General features: G+C 40.0%; 1 protein-coding gene across 1 annotated transcript; it reads left to right on the top strand.

Annotated features, from left to right (window-relative positions):
* Positions 1–1,033: 1,033 nt before the first annotated feature.
* On the top strand, positions 1,034–15,531 carry si:ch211-197n1.2 (EF-hand calcium-binding domain-containing protein 6). The gene is made up of 6 exons (XM_082973796.1): positions 1,034–1,042; positions 1,792–1,916; positions 5,343–5,586; positions 13,174–13,346; positions 13,588–13,759; positions 14,130–15,531. Exons 1-6 carry the CDS (start codon positions 1,034–1,036, stop codon positions 14,367–14,369), a joined length of 963 nt encoding a protein of 320 aa, XP_082829922.1. The 3' UTR covers positions 14,370–15,531.
* The last annotated feature ends 4,619 nt before the right edge of the window (positions 15,532–20,150 follow it).

Raw genomic sequence — 20,150 nt, forward strand, 5'->3', positions numbered from 1 at the left:
TTATTTTTTGTTTTGCGCTGTTGACTGAAAGGTGCCCTTGATTCAGCAGTCCTAGCCTGCCGGGAAGGCTTTTTCAACCATTTCATGTGTCTGAAGGTTGGACTCCGCCTACCCGGCAGGCCCAGAGAGCAAATCAAGTGCACCTATAGGCCTACCACTGGCCAATCAGATAGTTCAAATGAAAATGTCTGCACAGTTTCCTTCGAGCCATAGACTGTAAAAAGAAGCCTTGAACGCAGAGCAAAGTTTATACTGTGAGATTTCTAAACTTTTGACTAGAGAGAGACTCAACGAATACAGCTGTTGTTTTATGAGTAATTTCATGTTTAGGTAGTTATTTAGCACTGGCAACACTTTGTTCAACACTTTTATAATCCATAAAATGCGCATTCTCCCTACTTCCACTCACGCTACAACCAGCACTGCAGCTGCAATGAAGGAGTATAGCAAAGTGTTCCGATAAGCTTGCATTGTTACTATTAGCGGCTTGTGTCTTTTTTAATATCAAGGAATATTTCACTTTCTTTGGTCATAGGAATAACAACATGAATTGGTGCATGAGGCAGAAATAATGCAGTGCGACTTGAGTTTGCCATCAGCTGGAAGACCGTGTCCCCTTTTCTCAGAGGAGGGAGGGAGAGTGGAGGGACTGTGAGTCGGGTCCCTCGGGAGAGGCAGCCTCACCGCTACTCACTCCCTCCCCTCAGACTGACCATCAGATGCAGGCCATCAGTCCAGTAAAAAAAAAAGTGATTCTGAGAAGAACAACATTGGCAGTGCAATTCAAGCATAGCTAATATGCAGTGATAATGTATTGGGCCTATGGCCTACTGCACAAACATAACTGTTTTTAATTGGTTAATGTTGCATAGCTTACGTTTTTTTAAGGTCATGCTAAAGAAAAATCTGAGCGAAAGATCTCGGCTTGCATTTTCACTCAGAAAGTAAAAAGACGCAAATCCGGAACAAGAACCATAGAAATAATGTTCTTCAGACTTGCCTTCAATGACAGATCTGTAACACACATTTCTATATGAATTTGGTCAGTTCACCCAAAAAGCTACATACTGGACTTTTAAAGGAAAGATTCGCCCATTTTGAATGTTGTGTCATATTTGTGCAACTCTGAGCGATGTACTCTGAGCGATTGTCGGGGTCATTTCATGTTTTCATGTGTATCTGATCGATTCGCCATTAATGATTTTCCCTCATATGATGCATAACGTGCTATTCCGGCTGTATTTCTGCCTGCTTGAGCAGCTTTCCTACTTGCAGAGTCAAAATAAGAGCTTATGTTATGTATTATTATTATTATTATTATTATTATTATTATTATTATTATCAGCAGTAAAGGTAGTAGTAGTAGTAGCTGTACTACACTCTAAGAAAAAAGGGTCTATCTCGAACCTAAATTGGTTCTTTGGCTGTCCCCGTAGGAGAAGCCTTTAAAGAACCCTTTTTGGTTCCAGGTAGAACCCTGATGGGTTCCATGTCGGACCCTTTCCACAGAGGGTTCTACATGGAACCCAAAAGGGTTCTCCTATGGGGACAGCCGAAGAACCCTTTTGGAACCTTTTTTTTCTAAGAGTTTTGTTGTTGTTGTATTATTATTGATAGTAGTAGTAATAATAATAATAAAAGGAGTTGTTGTTAATGAATGTGATACTTTAGATGTCATATGTTTTGCTAGATTCATAAGTTCACACTATTGACATCCATAGAATTCCATTGTGAATTTTAAGAGTGTATTGTGTAAATGTCAGATGTGGCACATCTGTCTCTTTTCAATAGCTGTTCCAGATCATCAAGGCCCTGGTGAAGAACCACTACCAGGCAGCAGAGCGAGTCTTTGAGAAGCTGGATGAGAAGAACACCAAACGTCTCAGTCAAGAGACCTTCTACCAGCTTCTAAAGAGGTACATTCTGTCTGTTTCGCAAATGGCACCCTATTCCCTACAAACTGCACTACCTTTGACCAAAGTAGTACACTATGTAAGAAATAGGATGCTATTTGTGACGCATCCCTTGTCTTTCTCATAAATCATGTTAATTATCACAAAAACAATATGATCATTGTATCAACGTACAGTATATACTGTATGTGAATATACATGAACATATATTCACACACAGTGGTGTAAAGTACTTAAGTAAAAATACTTTAAAGTACTACTTAAGTTGTTTTTTGGGGTATCTGTACTTTACTATTTATATTTTTGACAACTTTTACTTATACTCAAAAAAAATAAAGAATAAAGAAATAATGTACTTTTTACTCCTTACATTGTCCCTGACACCCAAAAGTACTAGTTACATTTTGAATGCTTAGCAGGACAGGAAAATTGTCTAATTCACACACTTATGAAGAGAAAATCTCTGGTCATCCCTACTGCCTCTGATCTGGCAGACTCACTAAACACTAATGCTTCATTTGTAAATTATGTCTGTGTTGAAGTGTGCCCCAGGCTGTCCGTAAATTTTTTTTAAATTAAGAAAATCGTGCCGTCTGGTTTAATTAATATAAGGAATTTGAAATTATTTATACTTTTACTTTTGATACTGTAAAGGTGCGTGCTGGTGGAAGGGAAGTCAGGCGCAGGAGATCGAACTTGGTATAAAACGGAGCAGTTTAATAAGTGCTCAAAAACTCCGAAAACCAAAATAATACAATTGGGTACAAAACCCGTCGCACACCAGAACATATCTTGCACATAGTTTACAAACAAACAATCACCGACAAGGACAATGAAAATGAGGGGGAACAGAGGGTTAAATACACAACATGTAATGAATTGGATTGGAACCAGGTGTGATAAAATAATAAAACAAGACAAAATCAAAGGAAAATGAAAAGAGGATCAGCGATGGCTAGAAGTTCGACCGCCGAACGCCGCCCGAACAAGGAGAGGGACCAAATTCGGCCGAAGTCGTGACAGATACTTAAGTATATTTTAGCGATTACATTTACTTTTGATACTTAAGTACATTTAAACCAAATACTTTTAGGCTTTTACTCAAGTAGTATTTTACTGGGTGACTTTTACTTGAGTCATTTTCTTTTAAGTTATCTTTACTTTTACTCAAGTATGACAATTGGGTACTTTTCCCAACACTGTTCACACACAATTTCAATTCACTGGTAAAGGGATGATGCCCTAAATATGACGGTAAAGACCCATGAATCACAACAAACACAGATCATTCCTAAAATGTGAAATGTTTCTCTGAATCGCTTATATTGTTTTGCTTCACTGTAAAATAAATAAAAATGTAACTGTTTAAATGTCTAAGTTTGCTGGACTAAAACATGTTGAGCTGACATGGAATACTTTACTAACCAAGGCAGTTTGTTCACTTTAAGCTGAATTTAAAAAATTATGTTGTTTGAACTTACTGTAGGTATTGAAGTTTGACTTTGCAACTACAATAGCTGAGTCAACCGCACAATGTGTTTAGTTTGCAGAACTAATTTACACCCTCAACTTTGCTGCAACTGAAAATATTGTGTTTTGTTATCTAAAGTAATCATTTGCCATTTGACAGACATGATTTTCATCTTTATTTACACAGAACTGAGAAGTCATAGGAGTTCTAAATTTGTTTTAATTAATTATTTTTTACCTAAGCTCTTTTGATGGAAAAATAACTCAAAATATGAATAATTGATTGGTGTTTAGATATAATGATATTATAGTCTATAACAACAAAGCTTTTAATCTGAACGTTTTCCCCGACAGAATAATACTATTCTTCAGGGAATGTCTTGGGAAATTTCTCAAAATGCATTATATGCCCCCAGTTCCTGTGAGTATTTCTCAATGGTGTCACAGAGTTATGGAATGCATACTGCCTCTTTGTCTTACCACCGTGTCAAATCAACTGATTCATCTTTAGTACTTCTCAGATGTCACACAACCCTGTCTCTCCTCGTGACACAAGTGCCCCTTGTTGTGGCGCCATATGATAACCAAAGCCACCCTCGCGATACTCACACAGTCATATGCACTGATCTGAGGGTCGCTTTAGAGAGCTTTTGTCCACAAAAACAATGGCCATCAGAAGCAGCATTTTCTCCTGGCAAATGATGCCTTAATTGTGGGAGTTAACAAGCCTGCTCTTTTTTTCCCATGAATAACAAAGCGTTTACTGTGATTTTGTTTTTCTTGAGAGCACAGGCAGACCATTTTCTATGGCGTATTGCACGCTTGTTTTGGTGTTCCCATGTCATGCATGCTCTGTACTGCATTGGGCTCCATGTCTATCAGAATCCCACTACCAAAGAAGAGTGACAAAGACTGAGAGACTGGGGACACCTTTTCAAAGTTTGGGGAACATTTTGAAAAAAAATGTATTGTTCATTTATCTGAGTCTTCTTTTGACCCTTTCCCACTTGTTTTCTCCTTTATATCGTTTCCCTCCTTTATCTGTCTATTCATTTTTTGGCTGGAATATCCCAGTGGCTGCCCTAAATAGAGGTAGTGTTGAATAGAACATCTCCATGGATTTGCATAATCTTGGGCATTGGGGTTCTCAGTGCGGGTGAGCACATTGAGGGTCGTGCCAACTGCGAAAAGGTAAACCCTTCATCCCTTGGCAGGGGGGACACTCACCCTACCCTTCCAGAGTCTTAGTACAACAACTTAGTAGTCAGAATCCAGCAGGTCCACAGCTAATATACCACATCTAGCCAGTTAAAACCTTCCCTTCCGAGATACTCCCGCTATCTGTAATATTTTCCACTCAATCCAGTTTTTAAAAAAAAGTTAAATATATATTTTAGGCTTTGTCATTTGAAAACATTTTATATCTCACATATATCCATCTACATGGGTTACATAAAAATCGAATAACGAAAATAGTTAAATTATCAGGGTCAAATCTGTTTCTCTTCAAAGGACTTCTTTACTCATCAATAACATATTCTCAGGGAGCTGAGAGTCAGGCAGTATAACAGTGTAGTTGTTTTTTTTTGTTGTTTTTTTTACATTTCTTACAGACCCATTCATGTCTGCTCTCTTACAGTGCTTCCCATTCTTTGGCCTTCGGTCGATGCCAACAAGGCCTAAGATAGCTGCTTGCTCTCTGATGGGAAACTGTTGCTTATGTGCTGGGTTGGCTGCCAAGTTTTGGCATTGTTATTGGTGAAGTGGGGAGTGGGGGGATGGGTGGGTGGGGAGGGGGGATTGGGCAAGCAAAAAGGGGGCCCTTAAACCCTGTGAGATAGTAGTTATTCATCTATATGTAGTGGGAATTGTCCCCCTCTTCTTTCTCCATCCCTTTCTCCCCCTTTTCTCACTCTCTTGTTCTTTCTCTCCCTCTCTTTTCATCTTTTCATCCTGCAGATTTGACATCCACCCCGAAGTGAGCCGGGGGGAGATCCGACATCTTTGGGTCACTTTGATTACCAACCAGGACAGGACGCTGGATTTCTTGCAGCTTGCGCGCCACTTTGGCTACTCTCCCAAGTCCTCGTGCTTTCCCAACGCCAAGCGCAGCCCCCCGAAGAAAGGGGATGAGAATCTCCGGCAGTGCTCCAGAAAGCTCCACTGTGTGTCTGACATACTTGCAGATGGAGTGCGTGCCAAGGTAGGGGTAAGGGGGCAGGGGTGGGAAGATAAGAGCGGGGGTAGAGGGGACTTACAAAGCGAACAAGGGTAAGCCCCTATCGCCTTCAACACACACACACACACACACAACACTGTGCTACCCGCGTCTGTCTAATGGGACCTCAATTGCAAGCTTGTTTAAGGTTACAGCATAGTGTGTGTGTGTGTGTGTGCGTGTGTGCGTGTGTGCGTGTGTGTGTGTGTGTGTGTGTGTGTGTGTGTGTGTGTGTGTGTGTGTGTGTGTGTGTGTGTGTGTGTGTGTGTGTGTGTGTTAGGGGGACTGTTGGTTGTTGGGTGCGTATGAGAACAGGGGGCCATGGAAGTTCCCTAGGGGGACTTGCTGCTCACATTCACCCAGCAGAGAGAGCATTGTCCTTCACGTGGGAGAACCAGAGGACCTCCACTGCTGTCTCCCTACCACCATATCCCCACTCATGTGAGCTTGGAGGGGGAGGCCACTCAGCTTTGGTGCAACTCTCAGAGAACCTCCCAACTGCCCCTTCCCTTCTACCTTCCCTGTGATCATGATAATAAAAATCATCCCACTTTAAACAAAGCACAACTTTTAAGGATTAACGAAGCCTTTATAACCCCTTTTTTAAAGGATAGTGGAATTCCACTTACATATTTTCCAGATTTGAAATGACAGAGGGGGATACAGATTGGACAAACAGATTGAAGGGTTGGAGCTGGGTTTGAACCTCAATCTCTGGTGGAGAGTGGTATAGCCGACATATGTGTCTTGAGCCAGGAGATTTACCACTAGACCATCGGCTCTTTACACCATAAACCATTTATAAGACCTACTGTATATAGATGCTTCCAAAATCTTTATCACTACTTAGAAAAACATAATATTGTAGGGCTTCCCTCATGCCCCTTTTAATTTTTACTTGTCATTTTCTATTTTGGTATCTTTACTTTTACTCAAGTATGACATTTGGGTACTTTTTCCACCACTGCAAAGACGACTTGGCTCTGTTATGGAGAACACTCTCCATTGAGCTAGAGATCAGTCAGTTTAGTAATTCCTTTCTTTACTTTCTGGATCTTAGGGAAAAGGCGGAGAGCTATCTGGTACTCTCGAGTCCACAAATCTTTTGACTTTTCCTCGTCCCATTTTTTACTGTGATTAGCTACTGCCTGCTCTGCCTCCCCATCTTATGGGAACGAGCAGGTGAGGAGCTATCTTCGCTCTTGACAACCCTCCTCCATGGAGCAGGGCCAAGACATACAGTACCAGTTACGTAGCTGTCCTACTGCCCAGGATTATATACAGTATATACAGTACCAGTCAAAAGTTTGGAAACACCTACTCATTCAAGGATTTTTCTTTATTTTTACTATTTTCTACATTGTAGAATAATAGTGAAGACATCAAAACTATGAAATAACACATATGGAATCATATAGTAACCAAAGAAGTGTTAAACAAATCCATATCTATTTTATATTTGAGATTCTTCAAATCAGCCACACTTTGCCTTGATGATAGCTTAATAGTCTTGGCATTCTCTCAACTCGCTTCACCTGGAATGCTTTCCCAACAGTCTTGAAGGGGTTCCCACATATGCTGAGCACTTTTTGGTTGCTTTTCCTTTACTCTGCATTCCAACTCATCCCAAACCATCTCAATTGGGTTGAGGTAGGTGATTTTGGAGGCCAGGTCATCTGATGCGGCACTCCATCACTCTCCTTCTTGGTCAAATAGCCCTTACACAGCCTGGAAGTGTGTTGGGTCATTGTCCTGTTGAAAAACAAATCACAGTCCCACTAAGCGCAAACCAGACGGGATGGTGTATCGCTGCAGAATGCTGTGGTAGCCATGCTGGTTAAGTGTGCATTGAATTCTAAATAAATCACAGACAGTGTCACCAGCAGGGCACCCCCACACCATCACACCTCCTCCTCCATGAACCAAAAATGTCCTATTTGGACTCATCAGACCAAATTAAAGATTTCCACCGGTCTAATGTCCATTGCTGGTGTTTCAAGCAAGTCTCTTCTTCTTATTGGTGTCCTTTTTATAGTGTTTTTTTCCAGCAATTTGACCATGAAGGCCTGATTCACGCAGTCTCCTCTGAAAAGTTGATGTTGAGATGTGTCTGTTACTTGAACTCTGTGAAACATTTATTTTACCTGCAATTTTTGAGGCTAGTAACTCTAACAAGCGTATCCTCTGCAGCAGAGGTAACTCTGGATCTTCCTTTCCTGTGGCGGTCCTCATGTGAGCCAGTTTCATCATAGTGCTTGATGGTTTTTGCAAATGCACTTGAAGAAACTTTCAAAGTTCTTTACATTTTCCGCATTGACTGATCTTCATGTCTTAAAGTAATGATGGACTGTCATTTCTCTTTGCTTATTTGAGCTGTTCTTGCCATAATATGGACTTGATTTTTTACCAAATGGGGCTATCTTCTGTATACCTCCCCTACCTTGTCACAACACAATTGATTGGCTCAAACCCATTAAGAAGGAATGAAATTCAACAAATTAATTTTTAACAAGGCATACTTGTTCATTTAAATGCATTCCAAGTGACTACCTCATGAAGCTGGTTGAGAGAATTCCAAGAGTGTGCAAAGCTGTCATAAAGTGTGGCTACTTTGAAGAATCTCAAATATAAAATATATTTTGATTTGTTTAACAGTTTTTTTTATTAATGCATGATTTCATATGTGTTATTTCATAGTTTTGATGTCTTCACTATTATCCTACAATGTAGAAAATAGGAAAAATAAAGAAAAATCGTTGAATGAGTAGGTGTGTCCAAACATTTGACTGGTACTGTATGTATATATACATTACTGTTCAAAAGTTTGGTGTTACTTAGACATTTCCTTGTTTTTGAAAGAAAGAACGAACGAAAGAAAGAAAGAAATAAAGACACTCTACTTGTCCTCTTGCTCAGTTGTGCACTGCGGCCTCCCACTTCTCTTTCTATTCTGGTTAGAGCCAGTATTCGCTGTTTTGTGAAGGGAGTGGTACACAGCGTTGTATGAGATCTTCAGTTTCTTGGCAATTTCTTGTATGGAATAGCCTTCATTTCTCAGAACAAGAATAGACTGACGAGTGTCAGAAGAGAGTTCTTTGTTTCTGGGCATGTTGAGCCTGTAATCGAACCCACAGATGCTGATGCTCAAGGTACTCAACTAGTCTAAAGAAGGACAGTTGTATTGCTTCTTTAATCAGGACAACAGTTTTCAGCTGTGCTAACATAATTGCAAAAGGGTTTTCTAATGATCAATTAGCCTTTTAAAATGATAAACTTGGATTAGCTAACACAACGTGCCATTGGAACACAGGAGTGATGGTTGCTGATAATGAGCCTCTGTACGCCTATGTAGATATTCCATAAAAATCAGCTGTTTCCAGCTACAGTAGTCATTTACAACATTAGCAATGTCTACACTGTATTTCTGATCAATTTGATCTTATTTGAATGGACAATTTTTTTTGCTTTTCTTTCAAAAACAAGGACATTTCTAAGTAACCCCAAACTTTTGAACGGTAGTGTACAATATATATTGCCTGACATCTTAGGTCATGGCGCTAGATGCTGTGTTCTGAGATAGCCCGCGTTCAGAATCTATCCAGACTGACTTGCTGCAGCCTGGTATAAGCGATGGCCCTATGAGAGCCCTGGGAGACCGCATCCCAAAAGGCTGTGCTCATGCCGTTTGGGGTGGAAGAGTTGACACACCCAGGAAGAAAAGAAACAATGATCTGATGTGATTGGTCAAAAGACCAATTAGTGGAAAAATATCAGAATTGGCTGCATAATACATGACCAGTGACCCCTGACCCAACATATAGTGCCCTCAAATTTACAAAACAAGTTCAAACATCCCTAGACATACAACATATACACAACACATTAAATGACAAAGCAAGGCAAGCCAAAACGGTTCCTACAAGGTAGGCTATAAGATATATGAAAACAATTGCATATGGTATATACAGTACAGTGTAGTACTGGTATAAATAGATGACAGCTTTGCAGTTTATGGTGAACATATCAAAAACAAATGTTTATTTGAATTGTCACATCAGCAAACTATCCTGATTAAATGAAAGCAAATGTATTTATAAGGAACTACTATGACATACAATATATAATAGTATGTGGACACAGCTTTAAATGAGTGGTTTCGGCTATTTCAGCCACATCCGTTGCTGACAGGTGTATAATGTTGAGCACACAGCCATGCAATCTCCATAGAGAAACATTGGCAGTAGAATGGCCTTACTGAATGCCACCTTTGCAACGAGGCAGGTTGGTACATTTCTGCCCTGCTAGAGCTGCCCCAGTCAACTGTAAGTGCTGTTATTGTGAAGTGTAAACGTCTAGGAGCAACGGTTCAGCCGCAAAGTTGTAGGCCACACAAGCTCACAGAACGGGACCGCCAAGTGCTGAAGCACGCTGCGCGTAAAAATCGTCTGTCCTCGGTTGCAACACTCACTACCGAATTCCAAACTGCCTCTGAAAGCAATGTCGGCACAATAACTACTCGTCAAGAGCTTCGTGAAATGGGTTTCAATGGCTGAGCAGCTGCACACATGCCTAAGATCACAATTCGCAATGCCAAGCGTCGTTTTTTCAACCACTCCACATATTTCTTGTTAACAAACTATAGTTTTGGCAAGTTGGTTAGGACATCTACTTTGTGCATGACAGATTATTTCACTTATAATTCACTGTATCACAATTCCAGTGGGTCAGAAGTTTACATACACTAAGTTGACTGTGCCTTTAAACAGCTTGGAAAATTCCAGAAAATGATGTCATGGCTTTAGAAGCTTCTGATAGGCTAATTGACATAATTTCAGTCAATTGGAGGTGTACCTGTGGATGTATTTCAAGGCCGACCTTCAAACTCATGGTAAAATCAAAAGAAATCAGCCAAGACCTCAGGAAAAATATTGTAGACCTCCACAAGTCTGGTTGATCCTTGGGAGCAATTTCCAAACGCCTGAAGGTACCACGTTCATCTGTACAAACAATAGTATGCAAGTATAAACACCATGGGACCACGCAACCGTCATACCGCTCAGGAAGGAGACGCGTTCTGTCTCCTAGAGATTAACATACTTAGGTGTGAAGTGCAAATCAATCCCAGAACAACAGCAAAGGACCTTGTGAAGATGCTGGAGGAAACAAGTACAAAAGTATCTATATCCACAGTAAAACGAGTCCTATATCAACATAACCTGAAAGACTGCTCAGCAAGGAAGAAGCCACTGCTCCAAAACCACCATAAAAAAAGCCAGTCTACGGTTTGCAAGTGCACATGGGGACAAAGATCGTACTTTTTGGAGAAATGACCTCTGGTCTGATGAAACAAAAATTGAACTGTTTGGCCATAATGACCATCGTTATGTTTGGAGGAAAAAGAGGGAGGCTTGCAAGCCGCAGAACCCATCCCAACCGTGAAGCACTGGGGTGGCAGCATCATGTTGTGGGGGTGCTTTGCTGCAGGAGAGACTGGTGCACTTCAGAAAATAGATGGCATCATGAGAAATGAAAATTATGTGGATATATTGAAGCAACATCTCAAGACATCAGTCAGGAAGTTAAAGCTTGGTCGCAAATGGGTCTTCCAAATGGACAATGACCCCAAGCATACTTCCAAAGTTGTGGCAAAATGGCTTAAGGACAACAAAGTCAAGGTATTGGAGTGGCCATCACAAAGCCCTGATCTCAATCCTGTAGAAAATTTGTGGGCCAAACTTAAAAAGCGTGTGCGAGCAAGGAGGCCTACAAACCTGACTCAGTTACACCAGCTCTGTCAGGAGGAATGGGCCAAAATTCACTCAACTTATTGTGGGAAGCTTGTGGAAGGTGACTCAAAACGTTTGACCCAAATTAAACAATTTAAAGGCAATGCTACCAAATACTAATTGAGTGTATGTAAACTTCTGACCCACTGGGAATGTGATGAAAGAAATAAAAGCTGAAATAAATAATTCTCTCTACTATTATTCTGACATTTCACATTATTAAAAGAAAGTGGTGATCCTAACTGACCTAAGACAGGACATTTTAAATGTCAGCAATTGTGAAAAACTGAGTTTAAATGTATTTGGCTAAGGTGTACTGTAGGTAAACGTCTGACTTCAACTGTATATTCCAGGCATTTCAAATCACATTACCAGCTTCAATTTAGCCATTTCATACCAATTTGAATTGCTTGAGGAAAGTGAATGGATGGGTATAGCTCTTATCAGAGATCAACTACAACGGAGTATGATTGCATTTCAGAAATACAAGTGCAGTGACCCTTCTATGACCTAAATAAGCGCAGTGGGGTCTCATGATGAGCCACCCTCTACTAAAAACCCTCTCGACCGGTGCTGAGGAGGCAGGGATTGATAAGACCTTAATTGCCCATGTGTATAGATTTGGGAATCTGTCTTTGCTTTTAGCCCAGAAGATGAGTTCAGCATCTGTGTCAATGTCTTGGTTGACATCAAAGTATTTGCTTATCTGAGTAGAGATGCTTGCATCCCGGGCTGAGTAGCACTGGTTCCTGTGAGTTTGATAACGGGTTAGGAGCCGAGGACATTTGATTGGGGGAGAATCCTTGGATCGATCGGTGCCAGCTACCAAATCCAGTGATGTTTCCCCATCCACCATGGTCTCAGCTTCAGTGATCAAGGTGTCTGGAAAACATAAAGGAACAAAACAAACATAATTGATTAAGCTATCACAGAACCTTCCCTAATCTCACTTCGCTTGTAAGATTTTATGCTTTATTTTAGCTTGCTAGCAAACATCCTCACCTATTGATTTTTTATAGTAGCAGGCTAGCAGGATGCAGCAGCAATCTAAATGATCAGACCAAAACATGCTATGAGAAGTGATCGGGTAAATTATGAAGTGAGTGAACTTAGACAGCTTGGGTGAAATATGAAGCGAGTGAATGGTGACAGTTTTGCTTTATCCAATCAGAGCAGCAGGACCAACGTACAGCCCACCTGGGTACCAACGCCCAGCAGCGCATTTGTCTTGGCCCCTTAAATTAGGGGGAAAAACAGGTACACAGGCTCTCAATACTTTGCTGTTTGTGATTTTAAAATTCTGACAACTGGGCAATTGGGAAAAGTCAGGGAAGGAGGAGGACTTTGCTTTAAAAAAGGCAGATTTGTTTTAATTACAAAATCACACTGCAGAGGGAGTTGACCTATGGCGGTTCTAGTGTAAGGTCCTTTCATGGCCCAGAAAGTGATAAAGTTTATGCAGAGCAGCGGTGTCGTCTCTAAGTGGAACACGTCACTTACGCCCAATCTCTAAGCCTTTAGTTCGTCCTGAGATGTGTCAATTGTGCTTTAGATCCTTTCACAGCAACTACTAGCCACTGAAAAATGTGGAGATGTAATATTCCTCCATCTTTAGCTTTGCTACTGCCCTTGGTGTCCCTAAGCGTATGTGTGGACTGTGCTAGCCACTGTTCACATCTGCAGTCTGCCCAGGGTTTTTACAGGTTAATATACCTAACCCCATCTTTGGCCCAGGGCAACTTTTTGTCATTGTCACCATTATTTCCCTCCCTCTACACTGGCCTAGGTGGAGCTGTCATTGGATGAGTTGCGGGGGGAGTTCGAGGAGTTGGATCCTTATAGGACGGGGTTTGTGAGCCAGAAGGAGTTCCAGGAAGTGCTGAAAGGTCTGTGTGTGCACCTCGATGACTACGAGTGGGAGATGCTGGCTCGAAAGTTTGACATCAACAGGGATGGAAGGTGGGTGAAATGCCAGGAATTCTGACTAGTTGACATACAAGATGGCCTATCCCTGTTTAAGTTTTTTACACAAACCTAACATTTTTGCACAAACCTGAAATTGCTTCTAGAATTAGAGAGTGGATCTGGAACCATCAGACTGATGTTCCATCTGATTGTGCCTCAGCTACATTCCTCAAGTGGCTATGGCCAATGGTTTTGATCCTTATAACATGAATAAGCAGCAACACTCCATCCTCAGGGTTTCCTTCGTTGAGTTCCTGAGGCCCTTTGGGAGACGGAAACAGCCGTGGAGACATGGATCCAACATGGCCGGCATACTACAGTTCCATAACGAAACAGAGGATTTGTCTGCAGAGAAAGGCTCTTCCTTGTGTGACCAAGTACCACTGAGCTCAAGACTAAGGAAGAAGGTACACTGACTATCTTTTAACCAGTGTGTTCCACCATAGATTTAGGATATTTCAATCCACTTCCATATCCTCATAGACTACAAGATCTAGTTAAACCCCATTCTGCATGATGAAAACCTTACACTGATTCAGTTTCATAATGAGCTTTATTGAATAATTGCTGCTAAAAGAAAATTATAACACTCCTTTGGAAAAAGTTAGTTATGCAAGACTTCTTGAATGAGAACCATATTAGTATTGGTTTTTTTTCTGAACAATTGTTTTTATTGAGTCACATAAGCAGAACGGTTAATAAGAATTACACTACAGTTTTATTGATGTTGTTTTGAGTTGAAAACCTCCCCATCTCCCCATGACACCCTCCACCCAGCTTCAGCGGCAGGGCAAGATTTTGCGTCGGGCCTTCCGCAGGCTGGACAGCTCCGCCAGCGGCTACCTCTCTCCAGGCGAGTTCCGAGCGGCTCTGCGGCTGTGTGACGTACCCTTGAACCCGGAGGAGTTGTACCATGTCTTGGCCGGGCTGGACCGAGACCTGGCAGGCCGGGTGGCCTATCGCCGGCTGATCCAGGACATACGCAAGAAAAGAACCTCTGGGACTAGAGTAAAGTAGAGTCATCATCATCCCTCACCCAGCAAGCAAAGTTTGGCATGGGACGTCATAATGACGTCATTTCCGGGTTGAAATTTGTTTTTCTGGTTGATGTGACGTCAGATATTATAACCAATTTAAGACGTATTTTCCTGGTCACTAAAAAGATGTCTAAATAACGTCCTTTTACAATCGCCTTACAACCTGACCGTGATGTTACAAAATATGCCAGCTTGTCATTGCAACCAGATTTGCCTGCTGGGCAGGGGCAATTTGCTTTGCATTAGGTTGTCAAAATGACATGCAAACAACATTTAGACATCAAATCAAATGTATTGGTCACATACACATGTTTAGCAAATGTTATTGCGGGTGTAGCGAATTGCTGTACATGACTGTATTTATTTAAGTGCCACTACACAATAATACAACCCAGCTAGCACATAACGTTTTGAGAACCACGTTTCTTAGAGCTTGGTGAAAGTGTGGTTGTCCTGTAGTTATTTTGCATACAACCTTCCCACAAAATTCTGGGAATGGTGCAGGATACCCAGCTAGCACATAACATTCTGAGAATTATGTTATGAATTATGAAACAATGTTCTTCTGTGAGAATTTCAGTACTACAGCATTATGTTTTCTATAGGTTTACTCATTGTTCTATTTAAAGTAATGTTCTCAGGATGTTCAGAGAACTTTAAAAAACAATGTTCTTCTGTGGGAATTCCAGTACTTCAGCGTAACATTTTCTGCAGGTTTCTTCATGGTTCTATTTAAAGTCAAGTTCTCAGAACATTCAGAGAATGTTAAGAAACAATGTTGTTGCTAGGACTTTCTGGCAGTGGTCTGAGTGGAAGGGGAAAACTGAAAACTAGCTGTTATTGACAGAGAGGTTTGGAACTCTCGTTCTTATTAGTCCATTAACTAATTTACCGCCTGGTGATGTCACCAGGCACTCCAGAAATTCATCACACAAAAACAGGCTGAAATTTCAAGCAATCTTTTCAAACACCTCTCACACTAAAAGGGCATTATCATAATTTTCATGATTTCACAATATTATTCCAACGTCATAGTGTGGAAATATATACAGTGCCTTCTGAAAGTATTCACGCCCCTTTGTTTCACTAGTCTACACACAATACCCCATAATGTCAAAGTGGGATTTTGTTTGTAGATTTTTTTTAAAATTTATAAAACATTTAAAGCTGAAATGTCATGAGGCAATCAATAAGTATTCAACCCCTTTGTTATGGCAAGCCTAAATAAGTTTAGGAGTAAAAATGTGCTTAACAAATCGCAAAATAAGTTGCATGGACTCATTCTGTGTTCAATAATAGTGGTTAACATGATTTTTTAATAACTACCCCATCGTTGTACCCCACACATACAATTATCTGTAAATGTCCCTCAATCGAGTTGTACATTTCAAGCACAGATTCAACCGCAAAGACCAGGGAGATTTTTCAACACCTCGCAAAGGGCACCGATTGGTAGTGTAAAAATAAAAAAGCAGATGCTAAATATCCCTTTGAGCATGGTGAAGTTATGAATTAGGATTTGGATAGTGTATCAACAGACGTCCTTCCTAACTCAGTTTACGGAGAAGAAGGAAACTGCACAGGGATTTCACCATGAGGCCAATAGTCACTTTAAAACAGTTACATAGTTAAAAGGCTCTGATAGGAGAAAATTGAGGATGGATCAACAACATTGTAGTTACTCCAAAATGCTAACCTAAATGACAGAGTGAAAAGAAGGAAGCCTGTACAGAAAAAAAATATTCCAAAACATGCATCCTGTTTGCAATAAGGCACTAAAGTAAAACTGCAAAACGTGGCAAAGAAATACATTTTTTGTCCTGAATAGAAAGCGTTATGTTTGGGGGAAGTCCATCACAACACGTCACTAAGTACCACTCTTCATATTTTCAAGCATGGTGATGGCTGCATCATGTTATGGGTATGCTTGTCATCGGCAAGGAATATGACTTTTTTCCTCTCCCAGTGTCTGGTGTAAAGCAGACTGAAAAAGGTTTCCTCTAGAATTTTGCCTGTGCTTAGCTCTATCCGATTTATTTTTATCCTGAAAAACTCCCCAGTCTTTGCAGTTATCAAGCATAACCGTATCATGATGCAGCCACCATCATGCTTGAAAATAAGGAGGCAGTTCCTCAGTGATGTGTTGTGTTGGATTTTCCCAAACATAAGGCTTTGCATTTAGGCCAAAACATGTATTTCTTTGCCATATTATTTTGCAGTATTTGCAGTATTGAACATGCAGGATGCATGTTTTGGAATATGTTTATTCTGTATATTTGTAGTATTTTTTTCACTCTGTCATTGAGGTCATTATTGTGGAGTCACTACAATGTTGTTGATCTGTCCACAGTTTTCTCCTGTCACAGCCATTGAACTCTGTAGGTGTTTTAAAATCAATATTGCCCTCATGGTGACATCCCTGAGTTTCCTTCCTGTCCTGCAGCTCAGATCATAAGGACAAATATATCTCATGTGTCTGTGTGGTTTAATACACCATCCACAGCATAACCATTCTTAAAGAGATATTAAATGTCTGATTTGTTATTTTTACCCATCTACCAATCATTGCCCTTCTTTATGAGGCTTTTCCCTGGTCTTTGTAGTTGAATCTGTGCTTCAAGTTCAATATTTGACTGAGGGACCTTACAGATAGATGTTGTATGTATGGGTGACAGAGGAAGCGGTAGTCCTTAAAAAATTATTTCAACCTCTATTATTTCACACAGAGTGAGTTCATGCAATTTATTATGTGATTTGTTAAGCCAAATTTTACTCCTGAACTCATTAGGCGTGAACTCATAAGGTTAGTGAATATTTATGCACCGACTATATTTTTGTAGAATTTTGGGGGGAATTAGTTAACATTTGCATACATTTCTTTTCCCATTTAACATTATGGAGTATTTTGTGTAGATCAATGACAGAAAAAATCACAATTCAATCTATATCAATCCCACTTTGTGACGCAGCAAAATGTGAAAAAGACTTACGATAACCATTGTATCTTTTTCACTGTTTAGAAATGAAAGCACTTTATGTATCTACTCCCTCCAGTCAGAAGTATTTGGACAAATTCACTTAAAGTCTATTAAAGTAGTCAAAAGCTTAGTATTTGACCCATATTCATAATTTGTTCATGATTATCCATAAGTGTTCAGAAACATCTTCTATTCTCATTTACAATAAAAGTGACGCCGAAATGACACAATACATTATTCACCATTCAGTTCCTATTGGGCAAAACATAATCCAAAACACAATTAAAACAAACTTCAAATGCATCCAACAAGTTTGTAGAGTCAAATGTTTGATGTAGTCATTGCATGCTAGGAATATGGGACCAAATACTTAACTTTTGACTGCTTTAATACACTATTAGTGAATTTTTCCAAATACAAATAATTATTCAAATGAGGGCACTAGATACATAGTGTTTTCATTTTCAGCGGTTAAACAGATATGTATGAAAATACCCTCATATGAAACATTTGAACCCAAATTCAAAATGCTTGAGGATAGAGCGAAATGTACAAAAAAATTGCTTCACTGTTCAAATAAATGAGGAGGGGAGTGTATATATTTCAGCCTGATCACCCGTGATACAAGTCAGTATTTGACATCCATCCATGTCTGAGGACGTTGGGAGTTGACGTGGAAACCGGCCACAAGGGGCAACAGTGTTATCTTCAAGTAGGTTTCGATTTTGTTAAGGCGTTGTGTCTGCCTCTGTTTCCAAAGGTTGCAAGTTCGAATCCAGTAATAGAAAGTTGTTTTTCATATTTTTCTTTTAAGCCTATTGCAAACCTTAACCCTTACCTTAACCATTCAGAGTTCATGCCTAACCTTAAGAATTTGGAGTTAATGCCTGAACTTAACACTAACCTTAACATTTCAGAGTTAATGCCTAAACTTATTCTTATACACTTCAAAATTTGACGTTTGGAACAACTTTGAAATTTGACGTTTGAGAAACATGAATGAACTTCTAATTCTGATGTGAGAGCTAGAAGCTACATATATGAGTGAGAAAGTTAGACACTGAAATATCATATCCCAACCAAATACAGAAGATAGCCCTGAACAGATGATCTCCGCTGGTGTAGTTCCCACCATGAAGCATGGAGGAGGAGGTGTGATGGTGTGGGGTGCTCTGCTGGTGACACTGTCATTGATTTATTTAGAATTCAAGGCAAATTTAACCAGCATGGCCACCACAGCGTTCTGCAGCGATACACAATCCCATCTGGTTTGCGCTTAGTGGGACTATCCTTTGTTTTTCAACAAGACAATGACCCAACACACCTCCAGGCTGTGTAAGGGCTATTTGACCAAGAAGGAGAGTGATGGAGTGCTGCATCAGATGATCTGGCCACCACAATCACCTGACCTCAACCCATTTGAGATGGTTTGGGATGAGTCGGACCGCAGAGTGAAGGAAAAGCAGCCAACAAGTGCTCAGCGTCTGTGGGAACTCCTTCAAGACTGTTGGGAAAGCATTCCAGGTGGAGCTGGTTGAGAGAATGCCAAGAGTGTGCAAAGCTGTCATCAAGGCAAAGGGTGGCTACTTTGAAGAATCTAAAATCTAAAATATATATGGATTTGTTAAACACTTTTTTGGTTATTATATAATTCCGTATCTGTTATTTCATAGTTTTGATGTCTTTACTATTATTTGACAATGTAGAAAATAGTAAAAAATAAAGAAAGACCCTTGACTGAGTAGGTGTGTCCAATCTTTTGACTGGTACTGTACATATGAGTGAGAAAGATATCAAATACCCCCCCCCCCCCCCAACAATGCCAACCTTCCCTGTTATTGTAATGGTGAGAGGTTAGCATGTCTTGGGGGTATGATATTTCTGCATCTGTAGCTTTCTCACTCATCATTATTCACGATTCGTTCAGGACTATCCGTAATCATGGTGTAGAAGTGTTTAGAAACATATTCAATTCTTGTTCACAATAAAAGTGACTCCAAAATGACATAATACATTATTTACTATTGATTAGTATTAATCTGAAACACAACCAAAAAATACAGCAATTGTTTGTGGGACCAAATATGAAACATTTGACTACTTTAATACACATGGAAATGAATTTGTCCCAATAGTTTTGCTCCCCTAAAATGAGGGGACTATGTACAAAATGTGCTATAATTTCTAAACGGTTAACCTGATATGGATGAAGAAAATACTCTCAAATTAAAGCTGACTGTGTCTTTGTATCATTTCAAATCTGAAGTGCTGGAGTACAGAGCCAAAACAACAAATAATATGTCACTGTCCCAATGCTTTTGGTGCTCATATGTAACAAACTCTCCATGTGCTTTACACTTGTACATTCCTTTATGCTAAAATCCGTTCAAAGTAGCATTTTGTTCAGTTTCAACATTCCTGTAAAGAGGGAACTCTGAAAGAGTGGATTGTGAAATTTCAGTGTGTGATATTAATACAAAAGATAAACATTCTCTAACCAGTGAGACATTGAAAGCTCACTCATTGAGAATCAGTTTACATAACAATAAATGTTTTTGGGGGGGATCCTTTGTTTCTGTGTTCAATTTATTATTATTCATGGTGAGTGCTGTTGCTAAATCTTACTCATCTGGCTGAAAAGGGAGTCTTTTTTTCTCCACTAAACTCTGTTTTTAGAGCACGGATTTAAACCAATATTGGGGCTGTTGGGACCAAAGTATTCTTTCTAAAGCCCTCCTCTTTTATCTTATTATCACTTTTCCATCTGCGTGGGCACTTTGTCT

The sequence above is a fragment of the Salmo salar genome, chromosome 04 (assembly GCF_965601325.2).
Source record: "Salmo salar chromosome 04, fSalSal1, whole genome shotgun sequence".
Lineage (NCBI taxonomy): Eukaryota > Metazoa > Chordata > Actinopteri > Salmoniformes > Salmonidae > Salmo > Salmo salar.